At 42.0% G+C, this 27,880-nt stretch overlaps 3 protein-coding genes across 5 annotated transcripts in view; 2 read left to right on the top strand and 1 right to left on the bottom strand.

Moving 5' to 3' along the window:
* The window catches only part of APTX (aprataxin), a 72,837-nt gene extending 68,234 nt beyond the window's left edge, over positions 1 to 4,603 (top strand). Inside the window, exons 8-9 of the mRNA XM_040417842.1 lie at positions 217 to 320; positions 3,045 to 4,603. Coding sequence (XP_040273776.1) covers positions 217 to 320; positions 3,045 to 3,196 — 256 coding nt within the window. The 3' untranslated portion in view covers positions 3,197 to 4,603. The remainder of the gene's footprint in view (positions 1 to 216; positions 321 to 3,044) is intronic.
* A 12,971-nt stretch (positions 4,604 to 17,574) lies between these two features.
* On the top strand, positions 17,575 to 18,822 carry ACTL7A (actin like 7A). Its single transcript, XM_040419842.1, has one exon. It carries the CDS (start codon positions 17,575 to 17,577, stop codon positions 18,820 to 18,822), a length of 1,248 nt encoding a protein of 415 aa, XP_040275776.1.
* Positions 18,823 to 20,074: 1,252 nt separating this feature from the next.
* Positions 20,075 to 27,880, bottom strand: part of ELP1 (elongator acetyltransferase complex subunit 1) — a 119,135-nt gene continuing 111,329 nt past the window's right edge. For all 3 annotated transcript variants that reach the window (XM_040417844.1, XM_040417843.1, XM_040417845.1), the window contains 2 exons: positions 25,209 to 25,287; positions 20,075 to 20,372 (listed from right to left, as the gene is read on the bottom strand). In XM_040417844.1, the coding sequence (XP_040273778.1) occupies positions 20,305 to 20,372; positions 25,209 to 25,287 (147 nt within the window). In that variant the 3' untranslated portion in view covers positions 20,075 to 20,304. The remainder of the gene's footprint in view (positions 20,373 to 25,208; positions 25,288 to 27,880) is intronic.

A 27,880-nucleotide genomic window follows, 5' to 3' on the forward strand; every position in this document is an offset into this window, starting at 1 on the left:
GATGGAGAGGAGGAGGTAATAATAGGAAACAAGGGCATGAAAGAGGGGTTGTTTTCTGGGCACATCGCAAGATCTGAGTGGTCTAAAAGGCTCAGATTAGGTAACAGACTCCCTTTAATCAGTTTCTGCAGCTGAACCAACAGGAAAAACTGTGATACAATATCAAGCTTCATGTATTTTTTTTCCCCTCATTGAAATGATATATTTATTTTACAGCCATATTCACTTGCATGTCATCAGTCAAGATTTTGATTCTCCCTGCCTTAAAAATAAGAAACACTGGAACTCATTTACTACCGATTATTTTTTGGATTCTAAAGGTAAGAATTGAAAAGGCAGTTACTGATTTAAATGGGTATTCCCATCTCATACATTGGTGACATATTGCTAGGATATGCCACCAATGTCGGGTAGGTGCAGGTCCCACCCAAAATGGGCCCCCTAAAGTGAAGGAGAGAACACCGTACAAGCGCAGGTACCCTCCATTCACCACTTTGGTAGCTCGGCTATTTCCGGCAGTTCCGTAGCGCTGAATGGAAAGGTGGCAGTCCATGTCAATTCACAGCTATGGGACTTTAGAAAATAGCCGAGCTAGCTCTCACAGCTATTTTCAGAACTCCTATAGGTGTGAACTGAGAGAACCCCGTGCAAGTGTGGTGCACTCTCCTTTGCTTCAGGGGTCCCATTCTGGAGACAGGATCAGGTCCCAGAGGACCCGCACCTACCTGACATTGGTGGTATGCCGATTGGTGAAATATCCTATGTCTAAGATGGATATAACCCCAAAAATGAGATGTTAACAGGCTCATATGTACTCCTTTCTGGTCCTCAGCTTTGTCATGTGACCGACGCTCTGACTCTCCAGCTGACACAGCATTTATTGTCTGGACAGAAAGTCATTTTCTCTATTCATTCCTGTTGGAGCCTCAGTATCAGTCACATAGAAATGAATAGAGAAACTGACTTCCTGACCACACATAAGACGCTAGGGAAAATTTATCCATACTGGCATTCCCATATACCAGTCTTGATTCGCTGTGCACTTCGAGAAGGATGCATATAATTTATAAAGAGGCAGAAGCCTCTTAATAAATTAGGCGCATATCTAGCAGTCCATACACCAGAAATTAAATTCTATGCCAGCCAGTGACTGGCATAGACTTGAGCTATAAGTTACACCAGTTTCTGGCATAAGTGGTAGTAAATCTGGCAGGCTGTGATGGGCCTTTCCCTTTTTGCACCACTTTAGAAAAGCAGGAAGATGCTCAAAAAAGTTGCAAATTACAGAGCAAATATGTTGTCCAGCATAATTTGCCACAACCCCAACATACTGGTGGAAATGGCATTAAAACTCCCCTCACTTGACACAGCTGATGAGTAGAATAGACAGGACTATAGCCACAAGTAAGATGATTATCTTCATTGTAATTGAGTCGATCCTAAGCACAAAATATGCAATAGCAACACTTAGTTTTTTTATTAGGGCCTCAAAAATGCTTGACTTGATCAATGTTTTTGGAGTGGCCATGTTGGCGTATTGAAGGTCAACTCATTCACTTTAATTGAAGCTGAGTTGCAGTAAGTCTGTACAGCCACACAGTGGACAAAGCCTTGTTTCTGGTGCTGAAAATGGTTGATCAGTGGTAGTGCTGGTTATTGGACCACCATCACTCTCTAATATTGATGACCTACTCAGAGGATAGGTCATCAACATCTACAGACTGGAAAACCTTAAGGTATATTCACACAACGGCCATTTTCTTGCAAAAATGTGACTATGCCATTTATCTCAGTGGGCTTGCAGAAATCCATGCACTTGCTGTCATCATGACCTCATTCAAATTAAAGGAACTGATTTTCAGTCACAGAAATTGCTGCCTGTGAATATACCATTATAGAACTCAACTCTGAACAAAGGGGCACATTTATTAATACCAGCGTTTTTAGACGCCGCTCTTAATAAGACCCTGTGCTGACAGTGGATTGCCGAAGATATGTAGAAGCACTGGCCTGCCTCTACATAATGTCTGTGGATCCACCACTGATTCTAAATGTAAGCCAAACTTCCTTGCTGTCATACATTTAGACCATGTTCTATGCCTAAACCAGGCATAGAACATGATTAATGAGATGGTCCTGCACACCCCCTTTTTTTAGACCTGGCATGAGTGGGTAAGAAGTCATAGATTTTGCCGCAACATGGCGTGCAACAGATTCTGTGCCAGATATACGCTACCAAAGTGGCGTGTATCTGTTTGTAAACAACCCTCAAGGTGTTTGAGCTGTACTTTTCAAGTATGCCAGAATATCATTGGATTTCTGCTCCTTCTGAGTATAAGGCTTCGATTATGAATGGACTTGTAGTGCTACTGATTAATTTTAATCGAATGACAGCTGCTGACCACAAGATTGCATATGATTCATCTAAATCAACTAGAGTTGAGCGAACCTGCCTTTTGGCAGGTTCGAGTTCGGGGTTTAAGTGAATTATGTAATGGATTCTGTTCTCAAGGAATCCATGACTTAATTCAATGCCGGCATGCCGCATAATGTATGGCCAGCTCCGAGGTTTCCGTTCTGCTGGCCATACACTTGTACTATGACAGCATGCAAAACAGAATACCTCTAAAGGTATTCCGTTTGGAATGCTGGCATTGGATTACGTTATGGATTCCTTGAGAACAGAATTCATAACGTAATTCGCTTAAACCCCGAACTCTACATTGCACTATTTAAGGGGGTTGAATTGATATTTTTATGTATGGCTCACAACGGGTTAAAAATATAATTGAAGCCATACTTTCTCTCATCAATGTGCAGCCATTCCTTACTCCAGTCTCCACTTATTGATCCCGGCTAGACTGGACAAATGCCAAGAACGGCCCACTCGGCCAATCAATGGCCGTAGTGGTTGCCCACCTCAGCCAGTGATTTCTTGGCATTTCTGGTGTGTCTTGTACTGAAGATGTGCTGGTCCATATGTTTCACCTCTAAACTTCTTATATTAGTCTATCCATTTTTGTTCCCATTTTTTCATACTTCAGATGTTATGGACATGATAAAGTTAAAGGGAAAAGTGGCCGTGAAAGATGGAGCATCAGAGCTTCTGAAGACTTCCCTCCAATGTAATGTGTGCAAAATACAGCAAGCCACCATCCCTCAGTTAAAGGAACATTTAAAGAAACACTGGACCTAATACAGGACTGAATAAGTACCAGTGCTGGGACCTAGATTTTGGAAATACAATGTCAGCAGATCACATGCCTATCTTCTCTGGCTCATACTGACTCCTGGATTTAAAAGACTGGTTCACCATTTACAAATCACATGTAAACTTTATGTACTGTTACCACAGGTTGTTACCCAGGCAAAGCTTTGTTGTTTAGAATATTATTTCTTTATTTTAGTTAATCATGCCTTTTTAAGGCTACTTTCACATCTGCGCTTTCCCTTTCCACTATTGAGATCTGTCATAGGATCTTTATAGTGGCTGAAAACGCTTCCGTTTTGTCCCCATTCATTGTCAATGGGAACAAAACTGAACTGAATAAAAATGAGTGTACCAGAATGCATTGGTTGTTTGTTGCGTTTTTTTGTCCGCGATGTGGTGCAGAGCAAGACGGATCCGTCATGACTCACAATGTAAGTCAATGGTGTCGGATCTGTTTTCTCTGATACAAAAGAAAACGGATCCGTCTCCCATTGACTTTGTGGTTTTAGAGACTGATCCGTCTTGGCTATGTTAAAGATAATACAACCGGATCTGTTCAGAACTGATGCAGACGGTTGTGTTATTATGACAAAATCGTTTTTGCTGACCCATGACGGATCCAGAAAAAAACGCTGGTGTGAAAGTAGCCTTAGATGGATTGTTATGGCCAGCTAATAGCTAAAGACTGACATTGACACAGTTCCAGTCGCCACAACAAAGAACAAGACCTGCAACAATGTTGCACAATTTCATCTAAAACCTCCACGGCTTACATGCTTCGAGCTTTACCATCTATAAAAGCTCCAAACGTGTAAGCAGGTATCCTGTTTGTGCTTTTAATTACATTAACGTACATAGTGCTGGGAGTTTTCTCTGAAATTGTGAAACTACATGTCCCAGCATTCCTGTGCCACTCATCAATCCAGGCTGAAACATTCTGAGCTGTAGTTTCTGCAGGAGCTGGCTGTGGGTGACAGCCAACAATACACACAGGGTTAGAGGTTGTGAATCTTTGCCTTCTAGCTTGACTCAGCTTGTAGGTGTTAAAGCGGTTATGCCATGATTGATGTAAAAACAAAAATCAGACATCATGTAGCACATGACTGTCTCTTTCCAGCTAATCCTCCCATTCACTGCTCTCATTGCTTTCCTTGATTTATTTTAGACTGACCATGCAGATGGCAACTCTCTCCCTTTAACGGTCACAGCATCTAACAGATACAGCAGGTGTCAATTAAAGGATGGAGTCGAGCATGGGTGACCATTCTCATCCAGCTCAGTAAATGGACGTGCGTTATAATACAGATTAAGCACCACAACGGGAATATGTTTTGTTACAGAAAGTAAATGACAGATCTAACTAGTTTTTTATGCTGAAATTAAATAAAGATAACAAATTAAACAATGTTGGTACAGCTCCTTTAAATGTCACCACCATAAATATTTAGAATTTATTGAATTAGATAATTACATGACTTTCCTATTTCTTGACGTAAAGTCATGATTTTATGAAAGACACGTAGGCGAGTATTGCTATAGCTCTCTTTGCTGCTGTGGGTGTCTGTAAAGAAAAAACATCCTGAGATTAGCATATCACCATGGCAATAGGCCCTCCCCTTATAGCCCCTATATAGTGTCCATGCAATAGGAAATCCTCCTCTTTCTTGGCGGATGCCACGTCTACTTCTGCTTCAACACTGAACTCCAACCGAACTGAAGAAACTTGGAGAATAACACAGGAACTGAACGAAAAACTGCTATTCATCGGCTATTCATCCTGCGAAAACAGAAAAATACATGCAGAGGATATTATAGTCCCACTGGAGTCAATGACTCTGCAGAGTCAATAAATAATAATATACATAACACAACCTATACAAATTTATCATAGAAGTCACAATCCCAACTGGAAAAAACGGGGAGGGAGACTATAAAGATAGGGGTGGGCAATACTCGCCTCCGTGTCTTTCATAAAATCATGACTTTACGTCAAGAATAAAGGAACCGTGAGGTACGCGTCCTTGAGGTCGAGCTTCACCATCCAATCCCTGCGTAACAATAGGTCTCTGAGGAGGTGGATGCCCTCCATTTTGAAGTGTCGATAGCGGACAAACCTGTTTAAAGGTCGGAGGTTGATGACTGGTCGCATCTGACCTCCCTTCTTCTGTACCAGAAAGATGTTGCTGAGAACGCCGGAGTGTGAGTGTGGAGCCCGTTCGATCGCCTCTTTTAAGAAGAGGTCCGACAGTTCCCTGTCTATGCAACATTGGGCGACAACAGAGAGGACTTGAGGGTGCGGGGAAGGTAAGTGACGCGGTAAATCCACTAACTCTATGTGGAAACCGAGGATCGTGGTCAGGACCCAGCGGTCCGTGGTGATGCTTGTCCAAGCATGAGAAAAATGTCGGAGTCTGCCCCCAACACAAACCTGAGAAGAAATTAGAGTTATGGCACTTGCCAAAGGGTCGTCGTGAGTTGGTGGTTCCTCTGTAACCTCTTAATCGGCCTGGTGCGCCTCTGGAGGGGAAGAAACTTGACTGTTGCCTGGCCTGAAAGGCGGTTCTCTGGGGAAAGGGTCTATGGGTGTTCCATCGTCTGTAACCGATGGATCCAATATGCCTCTTTTTGCAAAAGTAATTTATTGCGATCTCCACCACGGCGAGGCAGTGGAACACCTTCAATCACCTGGTAACGCAATTGCGCTATAGTATGCTTTTTTTCATAAAAATGATACGGTATAGGGAGCAGTAGATTACCTTTTCTAATAGTGGATTTGCGTTTGCTCAACCTATCCTTCATTCTCATAGCGGTTTCCCCCACGTATAATAGTCCGCACGGACATTTCAAAATATATACGACAAACCTCCTGTCACACGTAAATACGCCTCTTATGGGGATTCTCTCTCCGGAATGTGGGTGTGAAAAGTGGGTCCCCCTAATCACACTTGAGCAATTTATACAAAGGGCGGATAATATTAAGGATAAAATAGTTAGGGCCGACATTGGCAGTAATAAACGCGATCTTAAACAGAGTGTATTATCTGGGGGACCCACTTTTCACACCCACATTCCGGAGAGAGAATCCCCATAAGAGGCGTATTTACGTGTGACAGTAGGTTTGTCATATATATTTTGAAATGTCCGTGCGGACTATTATACGTGGGGGAAACCGCTATGAGAATGAAGGATAGGTTGAGCAAACGCAAATCCACTATTAGAAAAGGTAATCTACTGCTCCCTATACCGTATCATTTTCATGAAAAAAAGCATACTATAGCGCAATTGCGTTACCAGGTGATTGAAGGTGTTCCACTCCCTCGCCGTGGTGGAGATCGCAATAAATTACTTTTGCAAAAAGAGGCATATTGGATCCATCGGTTACAGACTATGGATCCAAGAGGCCTAAACCGCGAGTACAATATCAGTAGTTTGATGTGATGTTTAAAATATAAAATTATGTTGTTTTTCTTGCAGCGGAATTAATTAGGAGACTTTTTTCATTTGAAATAATTGGAAACAAGTGAAAGCTATCCTGCCTGAGTATATCTGATCAGGGGGAGGAGTCAGTGGTATGATGTCAGTTCCTTTGTATTTTCTTTGTTATTTAAGATGTGTTTGAGGTTATGTGAATATAGTCTGATGAAAGCATGGACATGTGCTGAAACGCGTCACTAACGAAATAAGAAGTGACTGAAAAAAAAATTCTGCAATTGAAAATCAAGAGCGAGTGCCCGTCATTTTTTTACAGCGTTACTTTGGGATGCCTGCCCTTTGACACGTGCACCGCTGAAAAAACAAGGTGAGCAGTGCCGGCCATTTCACTTTAAACAGTCCTGTGTAATGTCATATCCTACACATCATGTGACCCCTGACGTTCAGTATTGTGGGTCAGATCACAGACACCTCCATGAGAAAACCATATAAGACTAATGGTGGAATAAATTGAAGATTTTCCTAGCTATTGTAACGGGAAATATAGATTTTATTGAAGACAGGAGGCGAACATTGTGCTTAACTTTCTTTTACTACTCCCATAGCAGCAAGAACTATTACAACAGGTGAATGAAAGTTTTTTCAAAACAGGTAATCAGTATGTAAATGAGGAATCACAGGTAGCCAATCAATAAGCATCCCAGTTTTTATATAAGGTGAAGAGAGCATAGACCCCTCCTCTTTCTTGATGACGACCAGAGAAGGAGTGGATCCGGTTTGAAGTAATCCGAATAATGCAATCATGGAATAGTCGTAGGTTTAGACGATAGGAAACTGGAGTAACAGGAACTTTTGAGGATGTATGAAACGGTGAATTATCCAGGATGTTCTAGTATCCTACGGAGATAAAATATATACAGTTAGGGTTGGGTTAATAGGGAGAGACAATGTTCGCCTCCTGTCTTCAATAAAATCTATATTTTCCGTTACAATAGCTAGGAAAGTCTTAAATTTTATTGCAACAGGAGGCTCTCATTGTGCAAGTTTAAAGCTAAGTAATAAAGATTCATAACATAGACACATGAGTCAGGTTTGAAATAAAACGTTTTAAAAGTGGATTCTGAAGACCAGTCTGCGGCCTTCAGAATATCAGAGAGGGAGCCTCCTTTTTTGAATACTTTAGTGGATACTGCGCCTCGAACTGAATGGGCACCAAAGATTGATGTGTTAATCCCAGCATCTGCATGGTGAGCTTAACCCATCTGGATAGCGTATGAGAGGATACCGGAAGATGTGGTTTACGAAAAGAGATAAGAAGTTGGCACGCTTGAGGGGTGCGTAGAGTTTGGGTCATAAGTTCATATGTCTTTAGACAACACATAATTTATTATGGGAGGGGAAAGCTGGGTAGAAGACCGTGTGTAGATTGGTTTTGATTTGTCTAACAATACGGAAGATTACTCCGTTAGGGGTAAAAGATCTGTTAGAGATGTCCAACGCTCTGATGTCTGAGACTCTCTTAATAGAGATTTTTCTCGGGGCGCCACAGTAATACCAGTGGGCCTGTGAGTTTAATTTGGGTGCGGCATATCTTGTTAATAGCTGTTTCAACTTCATGCCAGAAATGTCTTAGGGCAGGGCAAGTCCACCAGATGTGCGAGATGTTACCCACTCCAGTAGCACATCTCCAGCATTTATTGGAAGGAATTAAGTTAATTCTGTAAAGAAATTCTGGTGTTCGATACCATCTAGTAAGTATCTTGACCGAATTCTCTTGGACTTTCACACACCTAGAGAATCCATGGGAATGAGAAAGTATAAATGCCTTATCTGGGTCATCAATTGTGATATTCAGTTCTCTCTCCCATTCCCTCAAATAAGCTGGGGTTTGCTGGTCTCTCCCAGCTAGTAATTGTCTATAGATTAAAGAGAGATTCTGTTTCTGAACATTTCCCTCCTGTGGAATAAGGGCCGTCTGATTCTAGGACCAGATCTGGTAAGGAATTGAATATCATTTTCCCATTCCAGATCTGGATGTGTTGGAGCCACCATAGAAGAAGTTCTTCTTTGGCTTCTGGAGATAGGGGAATTTTGTTGGAATATTGTAGGCCTTCCCATAGATGTTGTGCCTTGAGTCGTTGAAGGGCCCTGTAGTGTAAGGGGGCGGGAAAGATGGCTTGTATGGAGGCCGATAACAGCCCTACTATCCGTGCAATAGTGCGTAGGGATACCAAATGTTTGTTTAATACTGATCGGATTTCCTTCCGAATCAGGGAGAGTTTCCTGGTAGGGAGATTTAGGAGAGCTGAAACAGTATTTATATTGAAACCTAGAAATTCTATTTCCTTGGATGGGGAAAGAATGGATTTCTTGGAATTGAGTAGGAACCCCAGATTGGTCAGAAGGGATAATGTCCACTGTGCATGAAGTCGAATTAGAGGAAAAGACTGTGCCATAATTAGGATGTCGTCCAAATAGATCAGTGTTTCCCAACCAGTGTGCCTCCAGCTGTTGCAAAACTACAACTCCCAGCATGCCTGGACACCCTTTGGCTGTGCGGGCATGCTGGGAGTTGTAGTTTTGCAACAGCTGGAGGCACACTGGTTGGGAAACACTGAAATAGATGATTAGACGTACACCCCGGGATCTTAATGATGAGATCACTGGTTTCATTAGCTTGGTGAAGCACCAAGGGGCCGATGATAGGCCGAATGGGAGGCAAGTAAATTGCCATTTTTGGTCATTCCAAAAGAATTGTAGGTAAGATTGATGGTGAGGGTGTATAGGAATTCGGTATTCTTTTTCTCCCTTGTCACTAGGAACAGTAAGATAGGCGTCTTTTAGGTCTTTCTTTATGAGCCAATCCTGAGGGAGTAACAAGTCCCTGAGAAGATGGATTCCCTCCATCTTGAAGTGATGGTAAGTTACAAAGTCGTTGAGGGTTCTTCAATTATGACCATTCTGTGACCCCCATCTTTCTTTTTTACTAGAAAGATGTTGCTGATGAAACCCGGTGATAGGAGGGGAACTTGGATGATGGCTCCTTTGTAGAAGAGATCTTTTATCTCTGATTCTATGAGGTTTTGGTCTGTGGTAGAGAAGAGTATTAGTTGAGGTATGTGGTTTTGGGATGGAGGGGATAGGAAATCTATTTGATAACCTGAGATAGTATTCAGGATCCATGAGTCTGAGGTTAGCGAAACCCAAGTCTGGAAAAAATGTTTCAGTCTTCCCCCTAAGGGTATGTGGGAATAGTTTAGGGTAGAAAAGCTTACCTGATGGTCTTGATCTAGGGAAGCCTCGATGGCCTCGGGCTCTCCATGGGCGTCCTCTGGTAGGAAAGAATGGTGTAGGTATGGCAGAAGATGTGGAGGTGGTAGGTCTGTTTTCTGTTTGGTAGGGGGCCTGTTGAGACTGTCTGAAGTATGAGGTTCGGCTGAAAAAGCGACCCTGCCTTTCCCAGCCCTGCCAAAAAATTTTGGTTGCCCTACTTTTCTAAGGGATGTTTTTGCTTTGTCGAGAGAGGTAAATACTCCGACAAATTTTCCAATTTCTTTAATGAGGGTGTCTCCGAAGAGAAGACCCTCTGCTGAGGAATCTGTTTCTGAGTTAGCCAGGTGAGAAAGCTGTTGGTCCAGCTTCATTAAGACATTTTGTCTTCTCTCTGCGCTAATGGCAGAATTAATATTGCCGAAGAAGCATATGGCTCTATGGGCCCAGCAGCGGAGTACTGCAGTATCTACTGGTTGGCCTGTAGCGGCAGCTTGTTCGGAAAGGTCTAGTATTTTTGTTAGAGGTCCTAATAGGTCTAGGAGTTTGTCTTGACATAATTTGAATGACCTGTCCAGGCCTCTTTTGGGATTTCTACCCGTTTTAGTTAGGTATTTGGTGATGATGGGGTCTAATTCCGGAGTCTGGGAAATTTTCTGAGGCAGGGTAGGTCTCGGACACTCCGCTTTCAATTTATTCCTGGAAGCTTTGTCTAGGGATTTGTTGACCCATAAAGAATTCAGAGATTTGAGCGTGGGGAACCCACTCCCCAGATCTGGGGTGTTTTATTTGGTCATGGCTGAAAAGGGGGATGACCTGACTATCTAGTATTAGGGAGTCCGAGACTGACTCGTCAGGATTATCTGATGAGTCCTCTTCAGAATAAAAAGTCAGACTCACTGGAAGGGGATATGGAAGACATTTCTTTGTAAGAGATGTTCTTAGCCCTCTTACTGGCTGTCATAGCCCGGCTATTAGTCTCCTCCCGGGCGGAGGGTCTTTTGTGGGATTTTTCGCCACCTTTATCATTACCGCTTAAGATATGTGGGTTTTCATTGGGTATTTGACCCGCCCCCATGGTCTGGGTTTTAGAAATATTTTATTAGGGTCGCTACAGAACCTCCTCTTTCTGGCAATCTTGCCTGATTTTTTCAATCCTTTAGCTAATTCCACGATGGAATCTTCTGCGGAAAGGAAGTTATCTGAAGGGGTAGAAGGGTAGACCTGAGGTGTTCTTTGGTCTATTACTAAAGAGATTTTGAAATGGAGTCTTGGAGAGAAACCATGGCAGATTGTATGGCCACTGATACTGATCTAGAAACAGATTGGTCCACCATATGTTGGATGGACTCCGTGGTTACTACCTCATAGTTAACCGGCATGGGTTGACTAGTCGGTTGTTCTTGTGAGGGATTCATGTTGCTAATGTGTGAGGAAATATAAGGGAAAGAAAAACTGGAGTAAATAGAGATATGTAAATGACATTAAACATTATATATATATATATATATATATATATATATATATATACACACATACACTCACCTAAAGAATTATTGGGAACTGTTCTATTTTTCATTAATGCAATTATATAGTCAACCAATCACATGGCAGTTGCTTTAATGCATTTAGGGGTGTGGTCCTGGTCAAGACAATCTCCTGAACGCCAAACTGAATGTCAGAATGGGAAAGAAAGGTGATTTAAGCAATTTTGAGCGTGGCATGGTTGTTGGTGCCAGACGGGCCGGTCTGAGTATTTCACAATCTGCTCAGTTACTGGGATTTTCACGCACAACCATTTCTAGGGTTTACAAAGAATGGTGTGAAAAGGGAAAAACATCCAGTATGCGGCAGTCCTGTGGGCAAAAATGCCTTGTGGATGCTAGAGGTCAGAGGAGAATGGGCCGACTGATTCAAGCTGATAGAAGAGCAACGTTGACTGAAATAACCACTCGTTACAACCGAGGTATGCAGCAAAGCATTTGTGAAGCCACAACAAGCACAACCTTGAGGCGGATGGGCTACAACAGCAGAAGACCCCACTGGGTACCACTCATCTCCACTACAAATAGGAAAAAGAGGCTACAATTTGCACAAGCTCACCAAAATTGGCCTGTTGAAGACTGGAAAAATGTTGCCTGGTCTGAGGAGTCTCGATTTCTGTTGAGACATTCAAATGGTAGAGTCCGCATTTGGCGTAAACAGAATGAGAACATGTATCCATCCTCTGATGGCTACTTCCAGCAGGATAATGCACCATGTCACAAAGCTCAAATCATTTCAAATTGGTTTCTTGAACAGGACAATGAGTTCACTGTACTAAAATGGCCCCCACAGTCACCAGATCTCAACCCAATAGAGCATCTTTGGGATGTGGTGGAACGGGAGCTTCGTGCCCTGGATGTGCATCCCTCAAATCTCCATCAACTGCAAGATGTTATCCTATCAATATGGGCCAACATTTCTAAAGAATGCTATCAGCACCTTGTTGAATCAATGCCACGTAGAATTAAGGCAGTTCTGAAGGCAAAAGGGGGTCCAACACCGTATTAGTATGGCGTTCCTAATAATTCTTTAGGTGAGTGTGTGTGTGTGTGTGTGTGTGTGTGTATATATATATATATATATATATATACACACATACGAGAGAGAGAGAGAAATGACTGTATTAGGTATACTTACAGAGGAAATAAGGTAAGTTATGTAATTAAGTGATTAATTAGTCGAGTGTATTCAGTGAGAGGTGTGGAGTATGCTCTGTGAGGTGAAGAGACGCACTCTGAGGAGAAATCGGGAGCGCGCGCGAATTACCATACAGATTAAGCAGAGCCCCCGAAATCTCGCGATATCCGGGAAGGTAAAATGGAGTGACAGAAAAGAGCAAAGATTATAATAGTGGTTAAAACAAAAAATTCCTATGCGCTAGTGGAAAAACGGCGATAGGGGATTCAATAGGCAACATATAGGTAATATGAATATAATTTAAACGATTAAAGCAAATAATTTGCAAATTTTTACCACAGAAAAGAATTATAATAGAAGAAAAAAAAATCTATACTTATCTCTTGTTTGGGAGCAGCAAGAAAGAGGAGGGGTCTATGCTCTCTTCACCTTATATAAACTAGGATGCTTATTGATTGGCTACCTGTGATTCCTCATTTACATACTGATTACCTGTTTTGAAAAAACTTTTCATTCACCTGTTGTAATAATTCTTGCAGCTATGGGAGTAGTAAAAGAAAGTTCTGCACAATAGGAGCCTCCTGTTGCAATAAAATTATATTTATTGTGGTTATTACATGTAAAGCAGACTTCCTCTCTTTACGTGATTTGTGGCACGGCTGCCTGTCTCTAGGTAATTTTGTTAATAAAGTAGCAGTAGTGATTGTTCTTTCCTATAAAGAGTGGTCAGAGATAACTGCCCTACAATTGCTTTGTATTGTTCTTTTTCTGATATGCAAATTAACAAAGGGCATCTCTATTGCACCAAAAGCCACATTCCTTATTACTCCCCACCCCCCAGCTTTAAAGGAGAGGGCCTGGAGATATAATCACGTTTGCTTATTTGCCTTGGGGATCTGCACGCGCACACAGCGTACAGGTCCGTGGAAAATTTTAAATGCATGTATTTCACAAAAGTATGATTTCCTATTCTAAAACAAAAGTAAGCATAAAAGCTGTAAACCACCTTTAATGTGACAACAAACACATGTATTCTAGTGGTTTTGCATCTACAATGAATATCTCCATCACTGCATCCTACCAATAATATACTGTATCCACTTCCCTGCCTACCTTCTGATTAGACACCACCTTAAATTTTAGATGTCATCTGATTATCATCAGTAACTGTTACTGCCCCCTCACATGAAGAGCTTGTCTGGTACAGCAAGTTCTGGTTCCTATATGGGTGACTTTAACCACCTCCGGACCGCCTAACGCAGGATCGCGTTCCGGAGGTGGCAGCGCTGCGCACAATCACGCATCTACGCGTCATCTCGCGAGACGCAAGATTTCCTGTGAACGCGCGCAAACAGGCGCACGCGCTCACAGGAACGGAAGGTAAGAGAGTTGATCTCCAGCCTGCCAGCGGCGATCGTTCGCTGGCAGGCTGGAGATGTGGTTTTTTTTTAACCCCTAACAGGTATATTAGACGCTGTTTTGATAACAGCGTCTAATATACCTGCTACCTGGTCCTCTGGTGGTCCCCTTTGTTTGGATCGACCACCAGAGGACACAGGTAGCTCAGTAAAGTAGCACCAAGCACCACTACACTACACTACACTACACTACACTACACTACACTACACTACACTACACCACACCCCCCCCCCCCGTCACTTATTAACCCCTTATTAGCCCCTGATCACCCTATATAGACTCCCTGATCACCCCCCTGTCATTGATCAACCCCCTGTAAATCTCCATTCAGATCTCCGCATGATTTTTACGGATCCACTGATAGATGGATCGGATCCACAAAACGCATACGGACGTCTGAATGAAGCCTTACAGGGGCGTGATCAATGACTGTGGTGATCACCCCATATAGACTCCCTGATCACCCCCCTGTCATTGATTACACCCCTGTCATTGATCAACCCCCTGTAAAGCTCCATTCAGATGTCCGCATGATTTTTACGGATCCACTGATAGATGGATCAGATCCGCAAAACGCATACGGACGTCTGAATGAAGCCTTACAGGGGCGTGATCAATGACTGTGGTTATCACCCCATATAGACTCCCTGATCACCCCCCTGTCATTGATTACACCCCTGTCATTGATCAACCCCCTGTAAAGCTCCATTCAGATGTCCGCATGATTTTTACGGATCCACTGATAGATGGATCGGATCCGCAAAACACATACAGGCATCTCCCTGGAGCCTTCCAGGGGGGGTGATCACCCCATATAGACTCCCTGATCACCCCCCTGTCATTGATCACCCCCCCCTGTCATGCTGCATTCAGATGTCCGTATGATTTTTACGGATCCACGGATACATGGATCGGATCCGCAAAACACATACGGACATCTGAATGGAGCCTTACAGTGGGGTGATCAATGACAGGGGGGTGATCACCCCATATAGACTCTCTGATCACCCCCCTGTCATTGATCACCACCCCTGTCATTGATCACCCCCCCTGTCATTGATCACCCCTCTGTAAGGCTCCATTCAGACATTTTTTTGGCCCAAGTTAGCGGAATTATTATTTTTTTTTCTTACAAAGTCTCATATTCCACTAACTTGTGTCAAAAACTAAAATCTCACATGAACTCACCATACCCCTCACGGAATCCAAATGCGTAAAATTTTTTAGACATTTATATTCCAGACTTATTCTCACACTTTCGGGCCCCTAGAATGCCAGAGCAGTATAAATACCCCACATGTGACCCCATTTCGGAAAGAAGACACCCCCAGGTATTCCGTGAGGGGCATATTGAGTCCATGAAAGATTGAAATTTTTGTCCCAAGTTAGCGGAAAGGGAGACTTTGTGAGGAAAAAAATAAAAAATATCAATTTCCGCTAACCTGTGCCAAAAAAAAAAAAAATTCTATGAACTCGCCATGCCCCTCATTGAATACCTTGGGGTGAGATAAATATCTTGGTCAAATGCCAACTTTGTATAAAAAAAATGGGAAAAGTTGTCTTTTGCCAAGATATTTCTCTCACCCAGCATGGGTATATGTAAAATGACACCCCAAAACACATTCCCCAACTTCTCCTGAGTACGGAGATACCAGATGTGTGACACTTTTTTGCAGCCTAGGTGGGCAAAGGGGCCCATATTCCAAAGAGCACCTTTCGGATTTCACAGGTCATTTACCTACTTACCACACATTAGGGCCCCTGGAAAATGCCAGGGCAGTATAACTACCCCACAAGTGACCCCATTTTGGAAAGAAGACACCCCAAGGTATTCCGTGAGGGGCATGGCGAGTTCCTAGAATTTTTTATTTTTTGTCACAAGTTAGTGGAAAATGATGATTTTATTTTATTTTTATTTTTTTCATACAAAGTCTCATATTCCACTAACTTGTGACAAAAAAAATAAAAACTTCCATGAACTCACTATGCCCATCAGCAAATACCTTGGGGTTTCTTCTTTCCAAAATGGGGTCACTTGTGGGGTAGTTATACTGCCCTGGCATTCTAGGGGCCCAAATGTGTGGTAAGGAGTTTGAAATCAAATTCTGTAAAAAATGACCAGTGAAATCCGAAAGGTGCTCTTTGGAATATGGGCCCCTTTGCACACCTAGGCTGCAAAAAAGTGTCACACATCTGGTATCTCCGTACTCAGGAGAAGTTGGGGAATGTGTTTTGGGGTAACATTTTACATATACCCATGCTGGGTGAGAGAAATATCTTGGCAAAAGACAACTTTTCCTATTTTTTTATACAAAGTTGGCATTTGACCAAGATATTTCTCTCACCCAGCATGGGTATATGTAAAAAGACACCCCAAAACACATTCCTCAACTTCTCCTGAATACAGAGATACCAGATGTGTGACACTTTTTTGCAGCCTAGGTGGGCAAAGGGGCCCATATTCCAAAGAGCACCTTTCGGATTTCACTGGTCATTTTTTACAGAATTTGATTTCAAACTCCTTACCACACATTTGGGCCCCTAGAATGCCAGGGCAGTATAACTACCCCACAAGTGACCCCATTTTGGAAAGAAGAGACCCCAAGGTATTTCGTGATGGGCATAGTGAGTTCATAGAACTTTTTATTTTTTGTCACAAGTTAGTGGAATATGAGACTTTGTAAGAAAAAAATAAATAAAAAAAATTCATCATTTTCCGCTAACTTGTGACAAAAAATAAAAAGTTCTATGAACTCACTATGCCCATCAGCGAATACCTTAGGGTGTGTACTTTGCGAAATGGGGTCATTTGTGGGGTGTTTGTACTGTCTGGCCATTGTAGAACCTCAGGAAACATGACAGGTGCTCAGAAAGTCAGAGCTGCTTCAAAAAGCGGAAATTCACATTTTTGTACCATAGTTTGTAAACGCTATAACTTTTACCCAAACATTTTTTTTTTATCAAAGACATGTAGAACAATAAATTTAGAGCAAAATTTATATATGGATCTCGTTTTTTTTGCAAAATTTTACAACTGAAAGTGAAAAATGTCATTTTTTTGCAAAAAAATCGTTAAATTTCGATTAATAACAAAAAAAGTAAAAATGTCAGCAGCAATGAAATACCACCAAATGAAAGCTCTATTAGTGAGAAGGAGGTAAAATTCATTTGGGTGGTAAGTTGCATGACCGAGCAATAAACGGTGAAAGTAGTGTAGGTCAGAAGTGTAAAAAGTGGCCTGGTCTTTCAGGGTGTTTAAGCACTGGGGGCTGAGGTGGTTAAAAATAAAATAAAAAAGTGTCATGAAATCACACTGAACAATGCAATAGTCCCAGTCTGATACAGAGAAAGAAAGTGAACAAGAAGTAATCATAATAAGAAATGCTATTGGTTTCTAAAGGTTAACTTGTAAGGTATTCCTGCTGTATTATTCCCATTATGATGTAGTAGCTGACTTGTGAAATATTGTATGTCGCTTCTCTGTGACATCATCGTAGTAGCAACATCTACCAACAAATTATTGTTGCTCAGTGGAATAAGATAATAAGGTCTGTACTATCATGACTTCTAAAGCAAGCTTGGAAGAAACTTTTTGGCCGACTGGTACTGCTCTGCCAGGTCTTGCAAAGAGAGCTCTGTTAGTTACCAATATTGCAAGCCCAGAGGTACAAAGCAAGGCAAGATCTAAAGTTCTGAAAGAAACCAGGCCAGTCATAATTGATATAGGAACAGGTTCTTGCAAAATTGGATATGCAGGGGACCCAAAACCTTCATTTGTTGTTTCGTCTACAGTGGTAAAACCTTTTAGAGAGACTTGCAAAACAGGAGGCATCCAAAAGGAATATTTAATTGGCAAAGAAAAAGAGTTTTTTCCTAATATCTCCCAAAAGCTTGTAAATCCTCTATGGCATGGTGCAATTGTGGACTGGGATTGCATTGAAGCCATGCTTGAATACCTGTTTGTTCAGGAGATGAAGATTACACCTGATGAGCATGCTGTTCTGCTGTCTGATCCTCCACTGAGCCCAATAACTAACAGAGAAAAATATATAGAGATGATGTTTGAGACCTTCAACGTCCCAGCTTTCCACATGGCCTATCAGCCAAGACTTGCTATGTATTCGTATGGAAGGACATCCAGCCTTGTTGTTGAATGTGGCCATGGTGTGTCTTATGCAGTCCCGATAAGTGAAGGACACGTTCTTACTAGTTTAACAAGCAGAGTAGATTATGCAGGAGCAGACATTACAAAATGCCTAATGGAGAATTTAAATGGAACTGGCCATAAATTTAACGTAGAGCACAGAGACATAATTGAAGACGTAAAAAACAAATTTTGCTATATTTCCTTTGACTTCAATAATGAGTTACGTTTGCCACAAAAAAAGTACCTAACAGAGTATAAACTTCCAGATGGACAGCGAATCATTATAGGAAAGGAAAGGTTTATATGCCCTGAAGTACTCTTCCGGCCATCCTTAATGGGTTCTCCTCAACCTGGTGTTCAAGACCTAACCATGACATCTATTAATAATTGTGATGCTAGCCTTAAGAACACCATGCTCAATAACATTTTGCTGTGTGGAGGCATTACTATGCTTGAAGGGTTTCCTGAGCGCTTTCAGAAGGAATTGAACCAGTTTTCATGTCATCAGAAACCTTGTGTTTTAGCTTGGCCTGAACGACAATTTTCTACCTGGAGGGGGGGCTCGGTATTGGCATCCCTAAAATCCTTCCAACAAGTTTGGTTGTACAGGAAGGAATATGAAGAACACGGTCCTTCCATCGTTTATAGACGATGCTTCTAAAGAAAGGAATATTCTCCACAATACTGTAGAATAAAAGAATCAAATAAAATGTACTTCCTGCATAAATGTTATTTACAGTTTATGGAATACTATACCATAAGGCCTCTTTCACATGAGCGTGACGGATTAGGTCCGGATGCGTTCAGTGAAACTCGCACCATTTTGCAAGCAAGTTCAGTCAGTTTTGTCTGCGATTGCGTTCAGTTTTTTCCGCGCGGGTGCAATGCGTTTTGATGCGTTTTTCACGCGCGTGATAAAAAACTGAAGGTTTACAAACAACATCTCTTAGCAACCATCAGTGAAAAACACATCGCACCCGCACTTGCTTGCGGATGAAATGCGTTTTTCACGCAGCCCCATTCACTTCTATGGAGCCAGGGCTGCGTGAAAAACGTAGAATATAGAACATGCTGCGATTTTCACGCAACGCAGAACTTATGCGTGAAAAACAACGCTCATGTGCACAGACCCATTGAAATGAATGGGTCAGGATTCAGTGCGGGTGCTATGCGTTCACGTCACGCATTGCACCCGCGCGGAAAACTCGCTCGTGTGAAAGGGGCCTAAGAGGAAACCAATCAATAGCTATACCATAGACATAGAATGCAAAGAAAATCAATAAATAATCACATACAAAATGTGGCCAATCTCTACACTTTCATTTTTCTTAGGGACAGTGGACTTTTTTTATGCATTTGGTATTAAGGTACTTCCACGTCAACCTTTTTTATTCAGGTTTTGAGATCCAGCACAGGTTCTTAAAACCTGAATAAAACACTTCTGTTTCATTTAATACATCTTGATGCATCCATTTAGTCCAGATCCGGTGTATTAAATAGACTGAACAAATCGCTTTAAAATCATTGTAAGTCAATAGGTGCCAGGTCCGTTTTTTTAGTTACTGAAAAAAACGGATGCAGCCCCATTGACTTGCATTGATTTTTATGCCAGATCTATTTTTTTTTTATTTCGCAGACCGAACACAAAACTGCAGCTTGCAACGATTTTGTGTCCGGTCAAAAAACTGAACAAACCGCAACGGAATGCATCCTGATCTGGTTTGTTCTGTTTTGTCTCCATTGAAAATGAATGGGGACAAAACAGAAGCGATTAGCCCCAGTTTTGAGATACTCTGTCGGATCTCAAAACCAGAAGGCATGTGTGAAAGTAGACTAACTTAGCTTCTCTGCTGTGACAAGTTTAACATTAGAACATCCTGGAGATGAAGGGAAACTAAAGCAACATAGGAAACAAAACTTTTTATTTTATTTTTATTAAAGATCGGTATAAAAAGAGCTACCTAACAAAGTAAAAGAAACATCAGTTTTCAAAAAATGTATTTTACGCTATAATACATAAACACATCATATATAAATAACATGCATAAACTGGGCAGACTTGTTGGCTCCCCAGTGACTGTTGGGACAGCGCTGGTGCCCTCATGTATTCGCACATATATATTTGTTGCAGTGTGACACAGTGTTAGTCAAGCAGGTCAAGCTTCCATTGTATGGTTTTACCAAGTTTTGGCGGGATGAGGAGTTCTGTTTCTGGAAAAGAAAAAAAGAAAATGTATATTTAATTGTTCTATTTTTTTTCAGTGTGGACAGATCATGGACCCATTCAAGCTGAATGGGTCTGCATCCATTTGCACCCGCCACATGGACGGTACCCATGCAAATTGTGGTCCCCAATGCACGGAATGGGCAGCATACGTTCATGTGCATGTGCCCTTACACAGTTTTTTTCAACCAAAGCCAAAAGTGGTTCCAGCAGGAAAGAAGTACACATTAGAGTCACATTATTATGACCACAGCTAATATCCAGAGTAACCACTATATGCAGCCCACACAGCCCTTAAGCCCTTTTGTCGCCAACTTTCATATCTCACATCAATGGTTAGCCATCTTGTCTGCTTTCTGAAAGGGCAGTGTGAGTTCAAGCTTTCTCAAGACAGAGAATCACTAACTAAAAAGTTAGGAATGCTTGCATGAACAATTCCCAGGTCGTACATTGAATAGGGAAGATAGAGACGTACCATGAAACATGCAGGCCAGCCTTTGAAAATGGACTAAGGCCTCATGCACACGACCGTGGTGTGTTTTGCGGTCCGCAAATCGCAGATCTGCAAAACACGGATGGCGTCTGTGCGCGTTCCGCAATTTGTGGAACGGCACGGACAGCCTTTAATATACATGCCTATTCTTGTCCGCAAAGGGCAGACAAGAATAGAGCATGTTATTTTTTTTTTTGCGGGGCCATGGAACGGAGCAACGGATGCAGACAGCACACGGAGTGCTGTCCGCATCTTTTGCGGCCCCATTGAAGTGAATAGGTTCGCATCCGAGCCGATGCAGACCAAAACAATGGCAGTGTGCATGAGGCCTAAATATGTTAAAGTTTTTTTTCCATCACAATTAATAGAAGGGGATACATTTTATATTCATTGTATGGAGTATACAGCTATAAAGTGATTGTATTGTGTATTATATATTTTATCCTATATGTTATGTTCTAAGAAACTGAAATCAATTAGAATTAATTATTGGTAATCAAGATATATTCTTTGAGTGTAGAGTGTGCGAAAACATTAGGAGTTAATTACCTCTTGGCTTAAAGGGATTCTGTCATGAGATTTGAGCCCTATAAGCTAAACATATGGCCAGGTCTGTACTAATAACAGGGGTTTTACGTTAACCCAGGGTGCCCGCCCGCACCCCTCGCCGTCTGGTGCCCAGTGCCGCCTTCCTCACCTCAGCCCCGCCTCCGCAATCCTCCCGTCCCTCTGCTAGATCCGGCGCCTGCGCACTAGGCTCAGCCTGATGCGCTGCGGACTCCTGGCAGCGGCTCTGTTGAGCGAAGTGCGCATGCGCATCAGGCGGCACATGCGCACTTAGCCTGATGCGCCGCAGACTCCTGGCAGCGGCTTCGTTGAGCGAAGTGCGCATGCGCCGCCTGATGCGCATGCGCACTTCGCTCAACAGAGCCGCTGCCAGGAGTCCGCGGCGCATCAGGCTAAGCCTAGTGCGCAGGTGCCGGATCTAGCAGAGGATTGCGGAGGCGGGGCTGAGGTGAGGAAGGCGGCGCTGGGCACCAGACGGCGAGGGGTGCGGGCGGGCACCCTGGGTTAACGTAAAACCCCTTGGGCACCTTAGGTAGGTGAGTGACAGCTTATAAAAACCAGTTTTTTGGGCTAATAGAGCCACAAGCAGGTTTAATAAGGGCAGTTTAGGATTCATGTTATTAGTACGGACCTGGCCATATGTTTAGCTTATAGGGCTCAAATCTCATGACAGAATCCCTTTAAGAATGTGTAGATAAGGGAGTTAAGTGTTTGGATAGCGTATGTCTTAGTATATCTAAGTGTCTTCCTTATCTTATTTATGTCAGAGGTTATCTTTTACAAAATTAAAAGAAAATAGAAGAGTTGATTTGTAATTACACCAACTCTTACATAGAACCCTAGTGCCCCCTTGTGGTAGAGTTGAGGTAAGAAAAAGGGTATGATATAATACAAAATGATGTCATAGTCAAGTGGAAGACCAAGTCAAGCTCCTTTTTCAGGAGAGAGATAAAAGATAGCATGAGGGGACACAAGGGGGAAGCCACTACACCCAAAAGGAAAGAAAGAAAGCCATTACAATACCCAAGAAAAAGACACACAAGAGGAAAGATCAGAGGAAAAAGAAGACTTGACCTGACTTTATTGCTGAACCTTGACGCTGATTTCTTCCAGACAGATTAATCCCGAATAGCTGGTATAGTATACATTTTCATCTGTATATTAGGCAACTGCCATATACACATATTTATTTATTTAAATAGACCATATTGTTCTTTGTAGGATCTAGATTGATTGGAGATAATTGTACCTGCAGCATCAATTATGTCTTTCCAATCTAGGGAGATTTATCTATACAATTGATATATCTACAATTGTGTGATCTCCAGAGAACTGATTGTAGTTCTAGTCAGATGGTCTAATTGAATTGATATATATTACATCACATTGTGAAAGCATACATTTACTTTGAATCAGGAAAATCTGTTTGCTGTGAGAAATCAAGTGTCAATCTTACGTTTTCTTGTGTCTTATTACGATACCAGTTTAATTATTAATTATATCTATATCCTATAGGTCATTTTGTCTTTTTGATTGCATATAATTGATTATTCTTGAATTGTCACCAATTTTATATATTTTTTTATTGCACTGAAATATTATTAATAAATATAAATATATTTTGTACACAACTGTCAAGCGCAGATCATGAGCTCTCGTTAGCTCTTGTTTTATTTGTGGAAATAAGTCGGAATCTCCTCTATTATAGATTGTAGCTTGTTTTTCCATAAATAAAATTAAACTGTTTTTCAGAGCAGTATAAATTTTCTGACAAAAGCAGTGAGTGATATGTGTGCAGACAGCCTATCACACAACTGATATACCTACTAAACCAGCTCACGACATGCAACTTCCTTCATGAGCTACGTAGTGCTGGTGTCAAAAGTAGGACGTGATCCTGATAATGTCATTTAACCGTATATAAAGCCTTGCTTTACATTTCCGATTCCTTTCGAATCTACTTCTGGCTTTGGCTGAAAAACCCTGCAGGAAAATCTGCTTCCAAACCTCCTTCAAAAAACTCAAAGGTCATCCTAGGGGTAGGTTTACACATACTTTTTTGCAAGTCTATTTTTAATGTGGGTAGGTGTTACTTTAAAGGGGTTTTCTTAGGATAGGTCATCTAATGATAACCTATCCTAAAAAATGGAAAATCTGATAAGTGCATGTCCCACCTCTGGAACCCACTGTGAATGGAGTGCAGCGTTTTCCATGCACTGCTATGGGACTTCAGAAAAAGCCAAGCACTGGCTTGGCTATTTTCAGAAGTCCCATAGCAACGAATGGAGGGCGAGCCGCGCATGCAGGGACAGTGTCCTCTCCGTTCACTGCTATGGGACTTCCGAAAATAGCAAAGTTCTCTACTCATGCTTGTGCTCCTCATAAATGATGGGGACATGGAGGTTGGGCCCGCATTTATCAGACATTTATGGCATATGCTATCAATATGCCATAAATGTCAGATGGGAAAACCCTTTTAAAGAGACTGGCAAAGATTAGCACAAAGGGGGAGATTTATCAATACTGGCGCTTTCTGCGCCTGTCTTGATATACCCTGTGCTGCCAAAGGTTGCACCTAATTTATGACAAGGCACACGCCTCATCATAAATTAGGCACATCCTCCAGCAGTCCATCCATAGATTTCTGGCTTCATTTACTGCAGAAAACTGGTATAGATGAAGAGAGAGAGAGAGATAGAGATAGAGATAGAGATAGAGATAGAGATAGAGATAGAGATAGAGATAGAGATAGAGATAGAGATAGAGATAGAGATAGAGATAGAGATAGAGATAGAGAGAGAGACCGCTGCCAGATACCTCTAGTGTTCTCCAGCGAGAACAAAAGAATCAGGCTTTGGAATTAAACGGCATCTGTCAGCAGATTTGTACCTATGAAACTGGTTGACATGTTGCCATTACACCTAGAGGCTCTGCAACTGTCACACACTCTGCACTTTAATTGACAGTACCAGATAGTGTAAAAGTGATCACACCTGCTTGGCCCTGTCAAAGTGCAGAGGGTGCAGCAGTTGCAGAGATAGCGGAGCCTCTAGGTGTAACAGTAACGCCCCTGTTGCTCCTAGAGGCTCATTTGCATATATTAAAACATCATTTTTCTCAGCAATGAAGGCACATATGTACATGGGACCAACACAGATGCCTTCAGCTGCCAAGCACACATGTAAAAGGTCAGCTAGTTTCATAGGTACAAATCTGCCAACAGATGCCCTTTAAACACTCCCAATCCTTCTTTCTCCCTCGTCGTCATCTGTTGGGGGACAGTCAGGAGCTTCCTGCCACAGTTGGGCAGTTCCGCCAAATACTTTGTCTATGGGGGACATTAAAAGAGTGTTCAGCAGATAAGAGGCATATGTTGTAAAACAACTGTAATTTTCTGTAGCCAAGAGTATACACACTGCTGGACTGGATTCTTAGGGCTGTATTACAACTGGCAGATTGTCTGACAGATCGCTAACAACATTCATAGTAACGCACGTTAGCCGTCTAATACTGCCGCCGATTACACGCTCGTTCATCGGGCAATCGTGATCTTTCAGCATGCTTAAATATCCAGCGACCGATCATGCTGTCTAATCACAATCTGCTGCAGGCAAACAACTAGTCAGTATAGGGACAAGCAATGGCATAACCATCTCTCCTCCCCATGCTGTGGAGGAGATCGCTGCATGTAATAGCAGTGGTCTCCTCCTCTAGCGAGCAGGCGATTGCCGGCAAGGAACAGTAAATGTAATACAGGCTTTACCTTGCTCTGCAGGTTTTATTGTTTTCTGTTGTTGATAAGAAGACATGATGCTATTAGCAGTTGAATGGGGTCCTAGTACCTGGAAAGAAAATAGCAACATAAGGCTCTTTTCACATTGCATTTATGTCCTCCATTTAACAGCCCTATTGTAACATACACACAGACAGGAGCCAAAAGTCATAATAATGTAACCCAGTGGATACTTTTAGCATGGTGGGCATTTAAACATGAACATGCATATAGCTTGTATGTGAGGATATGTGTGACTCTTTCCTGTCGTAGTTTTTCATTTGTTTTTGGAGGAGTCTAATAGAAAGCATTATAAGATTATTGGATTTAATCAGACTCTTTGGGGGTCATTTAATAAAGCCAAGCGACTGATCTGCCGAAGTTATATAGAGGCTCCGGCCTCTACATAACTTTGGTGCATCCACCGCCAATCTAAATCTAAAATACGTATGAGGGCTTGTTTTTTGTGGGACAAGTTTCACTTTCTAACATCACCATTTAATATTGCATACAATGTAGTGGGAAGCTGGAAAGAAATTTCTAATAGGGTAGAACTGGAAAGAAAACGCTATTGCACCATTATTTTATGCGTCTATTTTTAGCGGTGTTCCCTATGTGGTAAAACTGACCTGTTCCGTTCATTCTCTGGGTTAGAATGATTACAACGATATCACATTTATATAGTTTTCCTTGTGTTTTAATACTGAACAATAGATAAAAACTTAGGACAAATTTTTTTTTGGTGTGCCATATTCTGACCCTTATAACTTTTTGTAGATTTCCATCTACTGAGCTGTGTGGGGGCTTATTTTTTGTGGGGAGATCTGTTTTTATTAATAGCATGTTAGAGTTTGTAATTTTTTTTTTAACATTTTCTTTCCAATTGGCCATTTTGATTTATTTTTCTATTACTGCTTTCACAGTACAGGATAAATATGTTTATATTTTAATAGCTTGGGCGTTTTGGGATGGGGCGGTGCATATGGTCTTTATTTTTTATTGTTTATTTTTATTATGTTGAAAGGGGGTTATTTGAATGTTTACATTTCTTTTTAAACTGCTTTTTTCTTGAACATGCAATCTCCAGATTGCTTCTCCCTTACATTGCAATGAATTAGCATTCGTTAGAACTACAGCTGTAATATCCTCAAACTCTTTACAGAGACCCATGATATTAACACGAACGAACGGCTTCCCTGTTCCAACGCGAGGAAGCCATTCAGGCCCTGGGAGTGCAGAGCTTCCAGGGAAAGCTGCATCAGATGCCGTGGTCGCAAAACAAAGCATCTGCGGGTTTAAATGTCCACAATTGGCATTATCGCTCATAATAGACATTAGACCAGGGTGTCTGCTGTGTGAAACAAGAGATGACATGCACCACACATGTACGCCTCATGTCGTCAAGGGGTTAAAATGTTTCTTGGTCCTTGGTTCAGTGTTTACCTAACAACTTTCCAAGAAAAAAACAGCAGCCACCACACTCAGGAGCCATATCTGCGCCTTGCATTTATGCGTAAAGTTCCATGTCCCTGAAGGGTTAACAATTTCCTATTGTTTTGTTGCTGTGGAGTCAGTGTAACTTATCCACCTAGCTGCTTGCCCTGCTAAATCTTATATAGATCTGACAGACCTCTTGGATAGGTCAGTTGGATATACCTTGGATATGTCAATTGTCATAGCAGAGCAGAGAATGGCAGAGAACCCATGGTTGATTCTGCATTAGGAAGGGGAATCACACACTGCATCAGTGACTGTCAGTACAAAGGAGCAGAGGTCCCTCATGGACTGTAGAAGGAAAAAGCAGTCCAGGCTTGAAGCTGTCCTAATACATGAAAGTTACTTAAGGCAGTGGCATTCTGGACACACAGACCTCACATGCATGTAATACTGTGAGGGACATGTCCATATGAGAAAAGTCTGAAAGTAGTTGCAGGTTCTAAACTCTATATTAGTGGGTCTGAAAATGAGTGAAGAAATGAAGATTGCAGACTGAAACTTAGTGCATTTTTTTTTTTATTTAAAGCAATCATTAACATATGTGAAAACTGGATTTTTGTACTCACCGTAAAATCCTTTTCTCGTAGGATGCATTGAGGGACACAGCACCATGGGTATATGCCCAGCTGCCACTAGGAGGCTGACACTAGAAGTAAAAAGTGTTGGCTCCTCCTATCTAGGCTATACCCACTGCAGATGCAGGAGCAAACCAGTAGGTAGAAAAGCAGTAGGAGCACAAGAAAAAACTGTAAGCCAACAAGTCCTAAACCAGAAAGGACCAACAGAAAACTTAGCCAAAAAAGGGTGGGATCTGTGTCCCCCAATGCATCCTACGAGAAAAGGATTTTACAGCGAGTACAAAAATCTAGTTTTCTCTTGAATGCATTGGGGGACACGGCACCATGGGACGTCCTAAAGCAGTCCACAAGGGAGGGCAGCAATAAAACATCCATGCAACTAACTCACGGCTGCTTGCAGAACCCTGCAACCCAAACTGGCATCAGCAGAAGCCAAGGAGTGGATGTGATAAAATTTGGAAAACGTATGAACAGAGGCCCAAGTGGCGGCCTTGCATACCTGGGAAGCTGAGGCCTGATGTCTAACCGCCCAAGAAGCCCCGACCGCCCTAGTGGAATGAGCGGTCAAACAAAGGAACGAGGAACACG

The sequence above is a fragment of the Bufo bufo genome, chromosome 2 (genome assembly GCF_905171765.1).
Source record: "Bufo bufo chromosome 2, aBufBuf1.1, whole genome shotgun sequence".
NCBI classification, from domain to species: Eukaryota; Metazoa; Chordata; class Amphibia; order Anura; family Bufonidae; genus Bufo; species Bufo bufo.